This window comes from Ranitomeya imitator, chromosome 1 (assembly GCF_032444005.1).
Source record: "Ranitomeya imitator isolate aRanImi1 chromosome 1, aRanImi1.pri, whole genome shotgun sequence".
In the NCBI taxonomy this organism is placed as follows: Eukaryota; Metazoa; Chordata; class Amphibia; order Anura; family Dendrobatidae; genus Ranitomeya; species Ranitomeya imitator.
The window spans coordinates 839,324,614-839,340,181 of NC_091282.1; the positions used below are offsets into that span (position 1 = coordinate 839,324,614).

At 43.6% G+C, this 15,568-nt stretch overlaps 2 protein-coding genes across 3 annotated transcripts in view; one reads left to right on the top strand and one right to left on the bottom strand.

Annotated features, from left to right (window-relative positions):
* Positions 1-15,568, top strand: part of ELP1 (elongator acetyltransferase complex subunit 1) — a 189,676-nt gene that overhangs the window by 152,371 nt on the left and 21,737 nt on the right. Inside the window, exons 30-32 of the mRNA XM_069740676.1 lie at positions 217-279; positions 12,805-12,865; positions 12,972-13,085. Coding sequence (XP_069596777.1) covers positions 217-279; positions 12,805-12,865; positions 12,972-13,085 — 238 coding nt within the window. The remainder of the gene's footprint in view (positions 1-216; positions 280-12,804; positions 12,866-12,971; positions 13,086-15,568) is intronic.
* APTX (aprataxin) overlaps positions 12,947-15,568 on the bottom strand; it is a 156,116-nt gene continuing 153,494 nt past the window's right edge. For both annotated transcript variants that reach the window (XM_069740713.1, XM_069740700.1), the window contains exon 8: positions 12,947-13,054. In XM_069740713.1, coding sequence (XP_069596814.1) covers positions 13,017-13,054 — 38 coding nt within the window. In that variant the 3' untranslated portion in view covers positions 12,947-13,016. The remainder of the gene's footprint in view (positions 13,055-15,568) is intronic.

The following is a 15,568-nucleotide window of genomic DNA, read 5'->3' on the forward strand; positions in this document are numbered from 1 at the left end:
AAATTGTACGATATAGGACTGTGGCTAGAAAATGATATGCCAGAAACCATTAAAACCATTTCCAAGCAAATAAATAACCATTCACTAATGCAAAACCCCATCAAGCAGTCCCAGTAATGAAAGTCTCTTGAATAATTTAGTCGTTCTAGTTATCGCAGTTATGATGGACAGGAGGCAACGTACTGTCTGCCTAACAATGCCAAATATATTTTTTAGGATTATGAAGAGGCAATTATTTTACTGCTGGAAGGAGCTCTATGGGAAGATTCCTTACGTTTGGTAAGACATTTTTTATTGATGTTTGTGAACGCCTTTATCTTTTAAGAATATAAAACCATAGAACATCAGTAACTTTACATTAAATATAACCTAGATCAGAAGTTTGTTTTTTTTTGTTATTTACTGCATTCCTTTGTGTTGTTTCTTGTCTGTTCAGTCTCTGTTACTACTGGATACACCGTTAAAACGTATATACTGATTTGCATACAATTTTTAAGGCGGCTTATCATGGTTCAGATGATGCTGGAAAGGTGGAACAGGGGGAGCAAGGTGGGAAAGGCACTGTGACCCTAAAACGCTTCCTTCAGTTTATAGTGTTACTTGTAAAGGGCTAAAGGTGTATTTACACCAGTTGATTTTGTGGCGTTAACCTCCGATGAGTAAATATTTACCAGTTAGCAATTGATTATTAGGGCTCATTCAGACTTCCATATGTCACATACAGTCATGGCCAAAAGTATTGACACCCCTGCAATTCTGTCAGATAATCCTCATTTTCTTCCTTAAAATGATTGCAATCACAAATTCTTTGGTATTATTATCTTCATTTAATTTGTCTTAAATGAAAAAACACAAAAGAGAATGAAGCAAAAAGCAAAACATTGATCATTTCACACAAAACTCCAAAAATGGGCCAGACAAAAGTATTGGCACCCTCAGCCTAATACTTGGTTGCACAACCTTTAGCCAAAATAACTGCGACCAACAGCTTCCGGTAACCATCAATAAGTTTCTTACAATGCTCTGCTGGAATTTTAGACCATTCTTCTTAGGCAAACTGCTCCAGGTCCCTGATATTTGAAGGGTGCCTTCCCCAAACTGCCATTTTTAGATCTCTCCACAGGTGTTCTATGGGATTCAGGTCTGGACTCATTGCTGGCCACCTTAGAAGTCTCCAGTGCTTTCTCCCAAACCATTTTCTACTGCTTTTTGAAGTGTCTTTTGGGTCATTGTCCTGCTGGAAGACCCATGACCTCTGAGGGAGACCCAGCTTTCTCACACTGGGCCCTACATTATGCTGCAAAATTTGTTGGTAGTCTTCAGACTTCATAAGGCCATGCACACGGTCAAGCAGTCCAGTGCCAGAGGCAGCAAAGCAACCCCAAAACATCAGGGAACCTCTGCCATGTTTGACTGTAGGGACCGTGTTCTTTTCTTTGAATGCCTCTTTTTTTTTTTTCCTGTAAACTCTATGTTGATGCCTTTGCCCAAAAAGCTCTACTTTTGTCTCATCTGACCAGAGAACATTCTTCCAAAACATTTTAGGTTTTTTCAGGTAAGTTTTGGCAAACTCCAGCCTGGCTTTTTTATGTCTCGGGGTAAGAAGTGGGGTCTTCCTGGGTCTTCTACTATACAGTCCCTTTTCATTCAGACGCCGACGGATAGTACGGGTTGACACTGTTGTACCCTCGGACTGCAGGGCAGCTTGAACTTGTTTGGATGTTAGTCGAGGTTCTTTATCCAACATCCGCACAATCTATCGTTGAAATCTCTTATTAGTTTTTCTTTTCCGTCCACATCTAGGGAGGTTAGCCACAGTGCCATGGGCTTTAAACTTCTTGATGACACTGCGCACAGTAGACACAGGAACATTCAGGTCTTTGGAGATGGACTTGTAGCCTTGAGATTGCTCATACTTCCTCACAATTTGGTTTCTCAAGTCCTCAGACAGTTCTTTGGTCGTCTTTCTTTTCTCCATGCTCAATGTGGTACACACAAGGACACAGGACAGAGGTTGAGTCAACTTTAATTCATGTCAACTGGCTGCAAGTGTGATTTAGTTATTGCCAACACCTGTTAGGTGCCACAGGTAAGTTACAGGTGCTGTTAATTACACAAATTAGAGAAGCATCACATGATTTTTCAAACAGTGCCAATACTTTTTTCCACCCCCATTTTTATGATTGGTGTGGAATTATATCCAATTTGGCTTTAGGACAATTCTTTTTGTGTTTTTTCATTTAAGACAAATTAAATGAAGACAATAATACCAAATAATTTGTGTTTGCAATCATTTTCAGGAAGAAAATGAGTATTATCTGACAGAATTGCAGGGGTGTCAATACTTTTGGCCATGACTGTATGAGTGCTATTTGTGTTTTTCACAGAAAGCAATCATTACTGTAATAGTCTATTGGGCCGTTCACATGTCTGTGATTTTTCGCGGACAGAGCAGTCTGCAGAAAATCGTGCAGACATCCGTGTTTGATCCAAGGATTAAAATCAGCAAAGCAAATTTATAGTACTAAAGTACTAGAATGAAGAAGGTGGAGAAACTTTTTTACATTTCTTTCCATGTACGAGAAAATCTGCTGACACTCATCAAAGTCTGATAAGAATAACCAGTCCGTTTTTCTCATACTTGTATGTGCGAGTTAGCCCTCAGTCTGTTTATACAGGCAGATCGCCCTTCAGATGATCACTGAGCAATCTAATAGATTATTGTGAAATTAACATTCCTTGGAATTCTCATTCACCATAAATGTGCCATGCAAAATGGACTTTGAGTTCATTATTTCAGAACGTACAATTGCTAGTGGATTGCTAGAGATACATTTAGGGGTAATCCATGCTGATTTATTCAACAGCACAGGCGCCATGTACTGAGCTTTTATGAGAGCCCTATTTTGTGTGTATGCTCCAGATTAGGAAAACCCAATTTTTGTTTTATGACCTGTTTTGACAGTTTTTCTTGTTATATTTGCTCTTAAAGGGTATCTGTCACTGGGATACTGTGACAGATAGGGGCCAGAAGACCCCAGTGTCTGGTTTCACAAACTCCTTCACTGGTTGGAAGCACTTCACAATCTTATTAAACAGTTCAAGTTTTTTCTTGCTAGCAGTGCAAGGGTTAATCTGTTCAGTTAAAGCTCCTGGAGCTTTCCTACTTGGATTGTTTAAGGTGTTCAGTGTTGGTCACTCCCCTCTACTATATATGCTCGCCTCTAACACTTAAGGATTGCCAGTGTTAGTTCTTACGGCCTGGTTCTGGAGTTGGAGGTGTAGTTCGTGGTTGGAGTTGGTGTTTGGAGATTTAGTCAGGAGAATATTGTTTGAAGTTTTGTCTGTGTGCACATCCTTTCCTATTTGGTTTCTTCTTCCTTTAACTCCCTTGTGTCCCACTCTGTTGTTTTGGTATGTATTTTGTATGACATCTTCCCTTGTCTGGTTAGCGTGTTTCGATACACTTCAACTTTCCACTACCCTAGGTGGGGGAGAGGACAGATCAGGGTTGATATAGAAGCATAGCAAGGCACCTTTAGATGTAATCCAAGGGACAAGATTAGACTAGAGCGCCCTTAGTTCTAAGGACCTGGTTAGTGCCCATAGTCTCAACACTATGGTGATAGTATGATAATGAATGTCATAGAAAGTTTAAAATGATACCTTGAGATCTACTATCTGATGTTTTATTCTACAGAAATCTGTGTGTTTTTTAAACATGTATGTAAGCTGTTAATATCTCTGTACAGAACATGGATATCTCTGAGAATTTGCCTACACAGCTTGTTTTATATGAAAGGAGGGAGTTACCAGTGTGATATGTAAAGGCCGTTCTTATCTCAGTGCAGAGCTGTGTGTGATTTATAGCTAGCACAGTACAGCAGAGTTTCAGAACTTTGTCTCATTACAGACACATCTGCAGCAGCAGTTGTCCTTCTGCAGTGCCGTCAGCTGCAGAGCTGTGTGTGTCTACAGCTAACACTTCTCTAGCTTTCACCTCACAGGTAGCCAGTGTGGGAGAGAATGGTATAGTTGCGCTGACAGCACTATGAGAGAAGAGCTACAGCAGCAGATGTGTTTGAAATGAGACACTGTCAGTCATTACATGCCTCACACTGGTAACTCCTCCTTTTATTTAAAATAAGTTCTGGAGGTAGATTCTCAAAGAGATCTGTATCCCACCCAGAGATCTTAACAGCTCATTTATGTAATAAGAAAAACGTGGATTTCTATAGAATAAGAGTTCAGATTGCAAATATCAAGATATCATTTTATTCATCTTTCTATGACCTAGTAGACAGATTTATTTTACTGACAGATTCCCTGTAAAACCTTTCCGGGTTTTACAAAATGCTGTAATTTTAACATTTGTAGCATAAATATATCATATCGATAATGTCACATTTATGTAACATATAGATCAAGAGTGTCCCACAAACGTAAATAAAATCCATAATACTTTATTTCAAATATAAAATATGACAAACACAACAGATAAAAAGGGTTGCCTCGAACCAAATAACACATAAGCAGGGAGAACGGCTACAGCAGTAGGATATTAGTTGTACAGTGGTTATGGAAATTATTATTCTTTAAATTTTTCACTGTTTGTTTCATTACAGCCTTTTGGTAAAATCAAAAAAGTTCTTTTTTTTCTCATTAATGTACACTCTGCACCCCATCTTGACTGAAAATATAACAGAAATGTAGAATTTTTTGCAAATTTATTAGAAAAGAAAAACTGAAATATCACATGGTCATAAGTATTCAGACTAGGGTTGAGCGACTTTTACTTTTTTAGGGTCGAGTCGGGTTTCGCGAAACCCGACTATCTGAAAAGTTGAGTCGAGTGGAATCGGCCGATTATCGCAAAAAGTCGGGGACCGACACAGTCAGTGGAAATTTTTATTTTTTCTCTCTCTCTCCCTCTCCCTCTCTCTCTCCCTCTCTCTCTCTCTCTCCCTCCCTCTCTCTCCCTCTCTCCAGAAAAGCTGATGTTACACATTGCTAATCGCTACAGCGCACAAGCGAGAAGATGGCAATAGGCGTGCACGCCCCTAAGACCTATGTCATCACTCTGCCCACGCTCCTTCATTGGCTGAAAAATGGCGCCAAACGCGTCATACGAAACGCGACTTTGGCGCGAAGATCGCCGACCGCATGGCCGATCCCACACTAGGATCGGGTCGGGTTTCATGAAACCCGACTTTGCCAAAAGTCACCGACTTTTGAATTTGTCCGATCCGTTTCGCTCAAGCCTAATTCAGACCCTTTGCTCAGTATTGAGTAGAAGCACCCTTTTGAGCTAGTACAGCCATGAGTCTTCTTGGAATTGATGCAACAAGTTTTTCGCACCTGGATTTGGGGATCCTCTGCCATTCTTCCTTGCAGATCCTCTCCAGTTCCATCAGGTTGGATGGTGAACGTTGGTGGACAGCCATTTTCAGGTCTCTCCAGAGATGCTCAATTGGGTTTAGGTCAGGACTCTGGCTGGGCCAGTCAAGAATGGTCACAGAGTTGTTCTGAAGCCACTGTTGGGATTGTATTGAGCAGGTGATGAGCAGTGCCTTGTTTTCTCCACACATACCACTTAGAATTATCACCAAAAAGGTCTATCTTTGTCTCATCAGATGAGAATCTTCTTTCTCATAGTCTGGAAGTCCTTCATGTGTTTTTTTTAGCAAACTCTATGCGGGCTTTCATATGTCTTGCACTGAGGAGAAGCTTCCATCGCTTCCATCGGGCCACACTGCCATAAAGGCCTGACTGGTGGAGGGCTGCAGTTGACTTTGTGGAACTTTCTCCCATCTCCCTACTGCATCTCTGGAGCTCAGCCTCAGTGATCTTGGGGTTCTTCTTTACTTCTCTCACCAAGGCTCTTCTTCCATGATTGCTCAGTTTGGCTGGACAGCCAGGTCTAGAAAGACTTTTGATGGTTCCAAACTTCTTCCATTTAAGGATTATGGAGGCCACTGTGCTGTTAGGAACCTTGAGTACTGCAGAAATTCTTTTGTAACCTTGGCCAGATCTGAGCCTTGCCACAATTCTGTTTCTGAGCTCCTTGGCCAGTTCTTTTGACCTCATGATTCTCATTTGGTCTGACATGTTCTGTGCCTTTCCAAATCAAGTCCTATCAGTTTAATTAAACACAGCTGGACTCCAATGAAGAAGTAGAACCATCTCCAGGAGGATCACAAGGAAATGGACACCATGTGACTTAACCCCTTAGCGACCGCCGATACGCCTTTTAACGGCGGCCGCTAATGGTACTTAAACCACAGCGCCGTTAATTAACGGCGCTGTGGAAAAAGTCCATAGCGCCCCCCAGAGGCCGATTTTCTCCGGGGTCTCGGCTGCCGAGGGTAGCCGAGACCCCAGAGAACATGATTCGGGGGGTTTTTAACCCACCCCGCATTTGCGATCGCCGGTAATTAACCGTTTACCGGCGATCGCAAAAAAAAAAAAAAAAAAAAACGCGATCTCTTTTTAATTTCTCTGTCCTCCGATGTGATCGCACATCGGAGGACAGAGAAAAGGGGTCCCAGGTGGCCCCCCAATACTCACCTAGCTCCCCCGATGCTCCTCGTGTCTCCCGGTGGGCGCCGCCATCTTCAAAATGGCGGGCGCATGCGCAGTGCGCCCGCCGGCCGGCACCGGGAGAATCTTTGGGGTCTCGGCTGCCGGGGGTAGCCGAGACCCCAAAGAGCATGATCGGTTTTGCGATCGCCGGTAATTAAGTTTACCGGCGACCGCAAAAAAAAAAAAAAAAAGTAAAGTGTAATTCTCTGTCCTCTGATGTGATCGCACATCAGAGGACAGAGAAATAGGGGGATTCGGGGACCCTAGCATACTCGCCTAGGTCCCTGGATCCTCTTGCTGCTCCTCCTGGCCGCCGGCAGAAGAACATGGCGGACGCATGCCCAGTGCGCCCGCCATCTGTCTCCATCTGCCGGCCGGCAGGAGAACAGCAGTTGGGGCTAAAATTAGGGTTAGGGGTAGGGTTAAGGGTAGGGGTAGGGTTAGGGGTAGGGATAGGGGTAGGGTTAGGGCTAGGGGTAGGGCTAGGGTTAGGGCTAGGGTTGGGGCTAAATTTAGGGTTAGGGTTGGGGCTAAATTTAGGGTTAGGGTTGGGGCTAAATTTAGGGTTAGGCTTCTTTCACACTTACGTCGGTACGGGGCCGTCGCAATGCGTCGGCCCGACATACCGACGCACGTTGTGAAAATTGTGCACAACGTGGGCAGCAGCTGTAGTTTTTCAACGCATCCGCTGCCCAATCTATGTCCTGGGGAGGAGGTGGCGGAGTTACGGCCACGCATGCGCGGTCAGAAATGGCGGATGCGACGTACAAAAAAAAACGTTTCATTGAACGTTTTTTTGTGCCGACGCTCCGCCAAAACACAACTGATCCAGTGCACGACGGACGCGACGTGTGGCCATCCGTCACGATCCGTCGGCAATACAAGTCTATGGGCAAAAAACGCATCCTGCGGGCACATTTGCAGGATCCGTTTCTTGTCCAAAACGACGGATTGCGACGGAATGCCAAGCGACGCAAGTGTGAAAGTAGCCTTTGGGTTAGGGTTGGGGCTAAAGTTAGGGCTAGGGTTGGGGCTAAAGTTAGGGTTAGAGCTGGGATTAGGGTTAGGGTTTGGATTAGGGTTGGTATTAGGGTTAGGGTTGGCATTAGGGTTACGCTTGGGATTAGGGTTAGGTTTGGGATTAGGGTTAAGGTTAGGGTTGTGATTAGGGGTGTATTGGGATTAGGGTTAGGTTTGAGGTTAGGGTTGAGATTAGGATTAGGGGTGTGTTGGATTTAGGGTTTTGATTAGGGTTATGGTTAGGGTTGACATTAGGGTTGTTTTGGGGTAAGGGTTGTGATTATGGTTAGGGTTAGTGATTAGGATTATGGATCAGGTTGGGATTAGGGTTAGGGGTGTGTTGGGGTTAGGGTTGGAGCTAGAATTGGGGGGTTTCCACTGTTTAGGTACATCAGGGGGTCTCCAAACACGACAGCCAATTTTGCGCTCAAAAAGTAAAATGGTGCTCCCTCCCTTCTGAGCTCTGCCGTGCGCCCAAACAGTGGGTTACCCCCACATATGGGGCATCAGCGTACTCGGGATAAATTGGACAACAACTTCTGGGGTCCAATTTCTCTTGTTACCCTTGTGAAAATAAAAACTTGGGGGCTACAAAATCTTTTTTGTGAAAAAAAAGATATTTTTTATTTTCACGACTCTGCATTCTAAACTTCTGTGAAGCACTTGGGCATTCAAAGTTCTCACCACACATCTAGATAAGTTCCTTGGGGGGTCTAGTTTCCAAAATGGGGTCACTTGTGGAGGGTTTCTACTGGTTAGGTACATCAGGGGCTCTGCAAACGCAACATAATACCCGCAGACCATTCTATCAAAGTCTGCATTCCAAAACGGCGCTCCTTCCTTCCGAGCTCTGCCGTGCGCCCAAACAGTGGTTTACCCCCACATATGGGGTACCAGCATACTCAGGACAAATTGGACAACAACTTTTGGGGTCCAATTTCTCTTGTTACCCTTGTGAAAATAAAAACTTGGGGGGCTAAAAGATCATTTTTGTAGAAAAAATGCAATATTTTTTTTTTCACGGCTCTACGTTATAAACTTCTGTGAAGCACATGGGGGTTCAAAGTGCTCGCCACACATCTAGATAAGTTCCTTAAAGGGTCTAGTTTCCAAAATGGTGTCACTTGTGGGGGGTTTCTACTGTTTAGGCACATCAGGGGCTTTCCAAACGCGACATGGCGTCCAATCTCAATTCCAGCCAATTCTACATTGAAAAAGTAAAACGGCACTCCTTCTCTTCCAAGCTCTGCGGTGCGCCCAAACAGTGGTTTACCCTCACATATGGGGTATCGACGTATTCAGGAGAAATCGCACAACAACTTTTGTGGTCTAATTTCTCCTGTTACCCTTGTGAAAATAAGAATTTGTGGGCGAAAAGATCATTTTTGAGTAAACAAAAGCGATTTTTTATTTTCACGGCTCTACGTTATAAACTTCTGTGAAGCACTTGGGGGTTCAAAGTGCTCACCACACATCTAGATAAGTTCCTTAAGGGATCTAGTTTCCAAAATGGTGTCACTTGTGGGGAGTTTCCACTGTTTAGGCACATCAGGGGCTCTCTAAACGTGACATGGCGTCCGATCTCAATTCCAGCCAATTCTGCATTGAAAAAGTCAAACGGCGCTCCTTCACTTCTAAGTTCTGCGGTGCGCCCTAACAGTGGTTTACCCCCACATATGGGGTATTGGCGTATTCAGGAGAAATTGCATAACAAAATTTATGGTTACATTTCTGTTTTTACACTTGTGAAAATAAAAAAAATGGTTCTGAATTAAGATGTTTGCAAAAAAAAGTTAAATGTTCATTTTTTCCTTCCACATTGTTTCAGTTCCTGTGAAGCACGTAAAGGGTTAATAAACTTCTTGAATGTGGTTTTGAGAACCTTGAGGGGTGTAGTTTTTAGAATGGTGTCACACTTCATTATTTTCTATCATATAGACCCCTCAAAATGACTTCAAATGTGATGTGGTCCCTAAAAAAAAATGGTGTTGTAAAAATGAGAAATTGCTGGTCAACTTTTAACCCTTATAACTCCCTAACAAAAAAAAATTTTGTTTCCAAAATTGTGCTGATGTAAAGTAGACATGTGGGAAATGTTATTTATTAACTATTTTTCGTGACATATCTCTCTGATTTAAGGGCATAAAAATACAAAGTTTGAAAATTGCAAAATTTTAAAAATTTTCGCCATATTTCCGTTTTTTTCATAAATAATCGCAAGTAATATCGAAGAAATGTTACCACTAACATGAAGTACAATATGTCACAAAAAAACAATCTCAGAATCAGCGGGATCCGTTGAAGCGTTCCAGAGTTATAACCTCATAAAGTGACAGTGGTCAGAATTGCAAAAATTGGCCTGGTCATTAAGTACCAAATTGGCTCTGTCACTAAGGGGTTAAATATGAGTGTCTGAACAAAGGTTCTGAATACTTATGACCATGTGATATTTCAGTTTTTCTTTTTTAATAAATATGGAAAAATTTGTACATTTCTGTGTTTTTTCAGTCAAGATGGGGTACAGAGTGTACATTAATGTGAAAAAAAATGAACTTTTTTGAATTTAACAATTGGCTGCAATGAAACAGAGTGAAAAATTTGAAGGCGTCTGAATACTTTCCTTACCCAATGTATATATACCGTATATACTCGAGTATAAGCCGACCCCCCCTAATTTTGCCACAAAAAACTGGGGAAACTTATTGACTCGAGTATAAGCCTAGGGTGGAAATGCAGCATTTACCGGTGAATTTCAAAAATAAAAATAGATCATTATTTCCCCATAGCTGTGCCATATAGTGCTCTGCACCGTTCATATTGCCCCATAGATGCTGCACAGATGCCCCATACAGTGCTCTGCACCGTTCATATTGCCCCATAGATGCTGCACAGATGCCCCATACAGTGCTCTGCACCGTTCATATTGCCCCATAGATGCTGCACAGATGCCCCATATAGTGCTGTGTGCCGTTCATATTGCCCCATAGATGCTGCACAGATGCCCCATATAGTGCTGTGTGCCGTTTATATTGCCCCATAGATGCTGCACAGATGCCCCATATAGTGCTGTGTGCCGTTCATATTGCCCCATAGATGCTGCACAGATGCCCCATATAGTGCTGTGTGCCGTTCATATTGCCCCATAGATGCTGCACAGATGCCCCATATAGTGCTGTGTGCCGTTCATATTGCCCCATAGATGCTGCACAGATGCCCCATATAGTGCTGTGTGCCGTTCATATTGCCCCATAGATGCTGCACAGATGCCCCATATAGTGCTGTGTGCCGTTCATATTGCCCCATAGATGCTGCACAGATGCCCCATATAGTGCTGTGTGCCGTTCATATTGCCCCATAGATGCTGCACAGATGCCTCATATAGTGCTGTGTGCCGTTCATATTGCCCCATAGATGCTGCACAGATGCCCCATATAGTGCTGTGTGCCGTTCATATTGCCCCATAGATGCTGCACAGATGCCTCATATAGTGCTGTGTGCCGTTCATATTGCCCCATAGATGCTGCACATAGATCTGTGCCATGGCCGCTGCTGCTGCTGCAATAAAAAAACACATACTCACCTCTCTTGATTGCAGCTCCCAGCGTCTCGTTCCGGCGTCCGGTCCCGGCGTCTCTCTGCACTGACTGATCAGGCAGAGGGCGCCGCGCACACTATATGCGTCATCGCGCCCTCTGACCTGAACAGTCAGAGCGCAGACGCCGGGAAGATGGAGTGGCGCCCGGCGGCTGGAACATGGGCAGGTAAATATAACATACTCACCTAGTCCCAGCGATCCTAGCACTGTCCCTGCCTTCCTCCCCGTCTTCTGTGCTGCAGCCTCTTCCTGTCAGCGGTCACCGGCACCGCTGATTAGAGAAATGAATAGGCGGCTCCACCCCTATGGGAGGTGGAGCCGCCTATTCATTTCTGTAATGAGCGGTCCCACGTGACCGCTGAAGAGGGGAAGAAGCTGCAACACAGAAGCCCGTGGGACGGCAGGGACAGCGCGAGGATCGCTGGGACTAGGTAAGTATACCTCAGCGCCCTCTCCCCCTCACCCGCCGACCCCACCGCTACCGTGACTCGAGTATAAGCCGAGAGGGGCACTTTCAGCCCAAAAATTTGGGCTGAAAATCTCGGCTTATACTCGAGTATATACGGTAATTAGCCATATTAGGCACTCAAACTGTTTTTCATGCACATATATTCAAATTACACAATTATTAAGGATGAGACTATGTGCACATTCTTTTTTCGCGGTAAAAACGCTATAAAAACTAATTAAAAATGCATACATTATGCATCCTATCATTTAGAATGCATTCTGCATGTTTTGTGCACATGATGCGTTTTTTTCCGCGAAAAAACGCATCGCGGTAAAAAAAAGCAGCATGTTCATTAATTTTGCGGATTTTCTGCGTTTTTCCCGCAATTCTTTGCATTTGGGAAAAAACGCACCAAAAACGCGTCAAAAACACATGAAAAAACGCCTGCGGATTTCTGGCAGAAATGTCCGGTTTTTGTCAGGAAAATTTCTGCAAGAAATCCTGACGTGTGCACATACCCTGATAGTTCCACATTTGCACAAAGTCCGGATAATATTACACACATTGGTGAGGTAGGGATTGAAATCATTCCCTGTCACACTAAAGGAATCTTTTTCTTTGGTACCATGTATCTGTGACAGTATTGAAGGTAAATGTTATAGCGTGCAAAGATGCAGAGACTACAGCAAATGGCTCCAAGAATTTGCTAAAGTGGTAATGCAGAGGTATATTTGTTGCTTTATTGAAAGACCACAGCTATTTTTACCTAACAAACTTGTTGGATACATGGGCCCAATTGCACATTAGAGTCTCCAGCCTAAATACAGGTACATTGCATCCCTGTGCTTGACTACACATAGATTCATGTACCCGGTTCACATTAACGGCTGTAGTAACAATAATTCTCAATTACACAGACATCACATAGATGATCAGCTTATGTTCCTGTACAGTCAGACACGGCCATTACACAGTACACAGCAGGGACACATTTATAAGATTATCTCAGCATAGGGACATTTTATTTAAACACATGCAATTGTGGAAATTATTATTATTCGAAGATATATTGATTAACATCAACTTTAAAATTAACTTTGGTTGCGGGAAAACCCCTTTAATCTTTATTCATTAGTAACTATATTGTTCCCCACAGATACACAAATACAAACGTCTTGATATAATAGAGACAAATGTGAAGCCTGCTATAATAGAAGGTAATTAAATTCATTTAAAGTAGCTCAAGCCACAGCTTTATAATCTTAATTTTATATAGTGTATAAAAAATTATAACTTTTTTTTTTTTTTTTTTTCTGGACGTAGCTAAAAAAAATCACATGATATTCTTGGATAGCCAGAAAACGACATTCATTCGTCACAAGCAGCGCCTTTCTGTTGTACGCGACCTGAAAGAAAAGGCACGACAAGGCTTACTAGGTACTATTGTGTATGTTATGTTCTGTACAGTAATGGAGCTAAAAAAGTGTAATGTCATTTTTCTGCAAATTATTAGAAACTTGATCCCTCTGTCACATAAGCAATCTGTGGCCAATAGACTGGATCATCATATCTTGTTAACTGGGTCATCACATGTGCGTAGTCATTGCAGCATAGCACACATATGATGTCATGCCAGGCCAACTAATCCAAAAGAAGAGCCACGGATGCTGTCAGATTAGAGACGGTTCTCCCGGCTTCTGTCCAATGACCACAGATTACTAAAATAACCTATCTTCTCCTTAGCAAAATAAAAAAAAAAATGTGAAAAACCTGATAGAAAATAATTGTTTTGTGTTCTACTCATGAAAGAAGAATGATTGTTCTCAGTAAGAGAAACAAAATAATAATTTTATAGTTGTGATACCTTTCTAACAAAAATAAGTGGTTACAAAGCAAGCTTTCAAGACTGCCTAGGTCTCCTTATCATGTATGATATAACAAAGTACTTAAAGAAGCACATGTATACAAAAAGAACAGACAAGTGATTTAGCAAATGGACATAAAAAAGAGCTTGAAGAGTAAATCCTTCAAGGGGCTGTCTGGTCTTTTGCTGAAAATCTGCAGACCCTCAATGTGACTGCAGACATCTGAATCCTTACAATGTGCGCCTTGTGTGCTGTCAGGATTGTTCTGGGTTCTCTGGTGTTATAAGTGAATTGAGCAAGGCCAAGCATGTCTAGTCGGAATGTGGCTGAAAGTATTCAAATTGCATCTCTGTCAACTAGAGAATCCTGACAGTGTGCAGTACACACACTGTAACAATTCAGGAGTCTGCAATCACATAGAGTTTCTGTAGACTTTAATCAAAAGATCAGACAACCCCTTTAAAGAGAGTCTTCCATCCACTGCCCAAATGCAAATTTAACACATATAAATCATACATGCAGTAATAAATTTTCTTTTAGTTTCTAAAAAAAGCGTTTTAATTCATATGCAAATGAGGGAGCTTTGGTGCACCGTTGCACAGGGGCGGGCTGGGCCATGTGGCAGGAATGCATATGCCCCCCGGGTCGGTGCCTAAGCAGCTGCACAGGGCCGCTGGAGGACTGGCAGTGCTTGTAATATATAGCGCACCTGTAGTGCGCGGTCGTGTCATCCCGCCAGCAGCCCCGACATGCAGGCTGCAGCAGTATGTGATGAGCAGGCTCCTGTGCCGAAACTGTCACTCTGAGGTAGGCAGCGCAGCCAGCAGCAATCAAGATGAAAGGTCAGCATACCGGCCGGTGTGTGCGTGCGGAGCTCCCAGCTCCTCATGCTCTTATCTGCTATCCCAGCCGAGAAGGAGAGACCGGGGGAGGTGCCGGGACAGTGCAGAGCTGTTAGCAGGAGAAACCGAAGAGCTGCAGATGGACATCAGCCACCCCTGCACCACAGAGGAGAGTGTGTGATGTGTGTATGAGGTATCTGGTGTGTGTGTGATGCTGCGCATGTGTGATGGTGTGTGATGCTGCACGTGTGTGATGCTGCGCGTGTGTGATGCCTGCCCATGTGAGAATTGCTTGTGTGTGATGTGTGAGATCTGTGTGTGATGCTGCATGTGTGATGCGTGTGAGAGCTGCGTGTGTTATGCTGCATGTGAGGGCTACGTGTGTGTGTGAGCTGTGTGTTATGCTGTTCATGTGAGATTTGTGTGAGAGCTGCATGTGTGTGGTGCTGCGCGTGTGTGATGATGCGCATGTGTGATGATGTGCATGTGTGATGCATGTTTGAATTGCGTGTGTGATGCCGCGCGTGTTTGAGCTGCGTGTGTGATGCTGTGTGTTTGAATTGCGTGTGTGAGCTGTGTGTGTGATGCTGTGTGTTTGAATTGATTGTGAGCTGCGCGCGTGTGTCATTATACAGTGGGGCTGTGTGTGTCATTATACAGTGTGGCTGTGTGTGTGTCATTATACAGTGAGGCTGTGCGTATGTGTGTCATTATACAGTGGGGCTGTGTGTCTCATTATACAGTGGGGCTGTGTGTCTCATTATACAGTGGGGCTGTGTGTCTCATTATACAGTGGGGCTGTGTGTCTCATTATACAGTGGGGCTGTGTGTCTCATACAGTGGGGCTGTGTGTCTCATACAGTGGGTATACAGTGGGGCTGTGCGTATGTGTGTCATTATACAGTGGGGCTGTGTGTGTCATACAGTGGGGCTGTGCGTGTCATTATACAGTGGGGTTGTGTGTGTCATACAGTGGGGCTGTGTGTCTCATACAGTGGGGCTGTGTGTCTCATTATACAGTGGGGCTGTGCATGTATGTCATTATACAGTGAGGCTGTGCATGTGTGTGTCATACAGTGAGGCTGTGCGTATGTGTGTGTCATTATACAGTGGGGCTGTGCGTGTGTCATTATACTGTGGGGCTGTGCGTATGTGTGTCATTATACAGTGGGGCTGTGCGTGTATGTGTCATTATACAGTGGGGCTGTGCGTG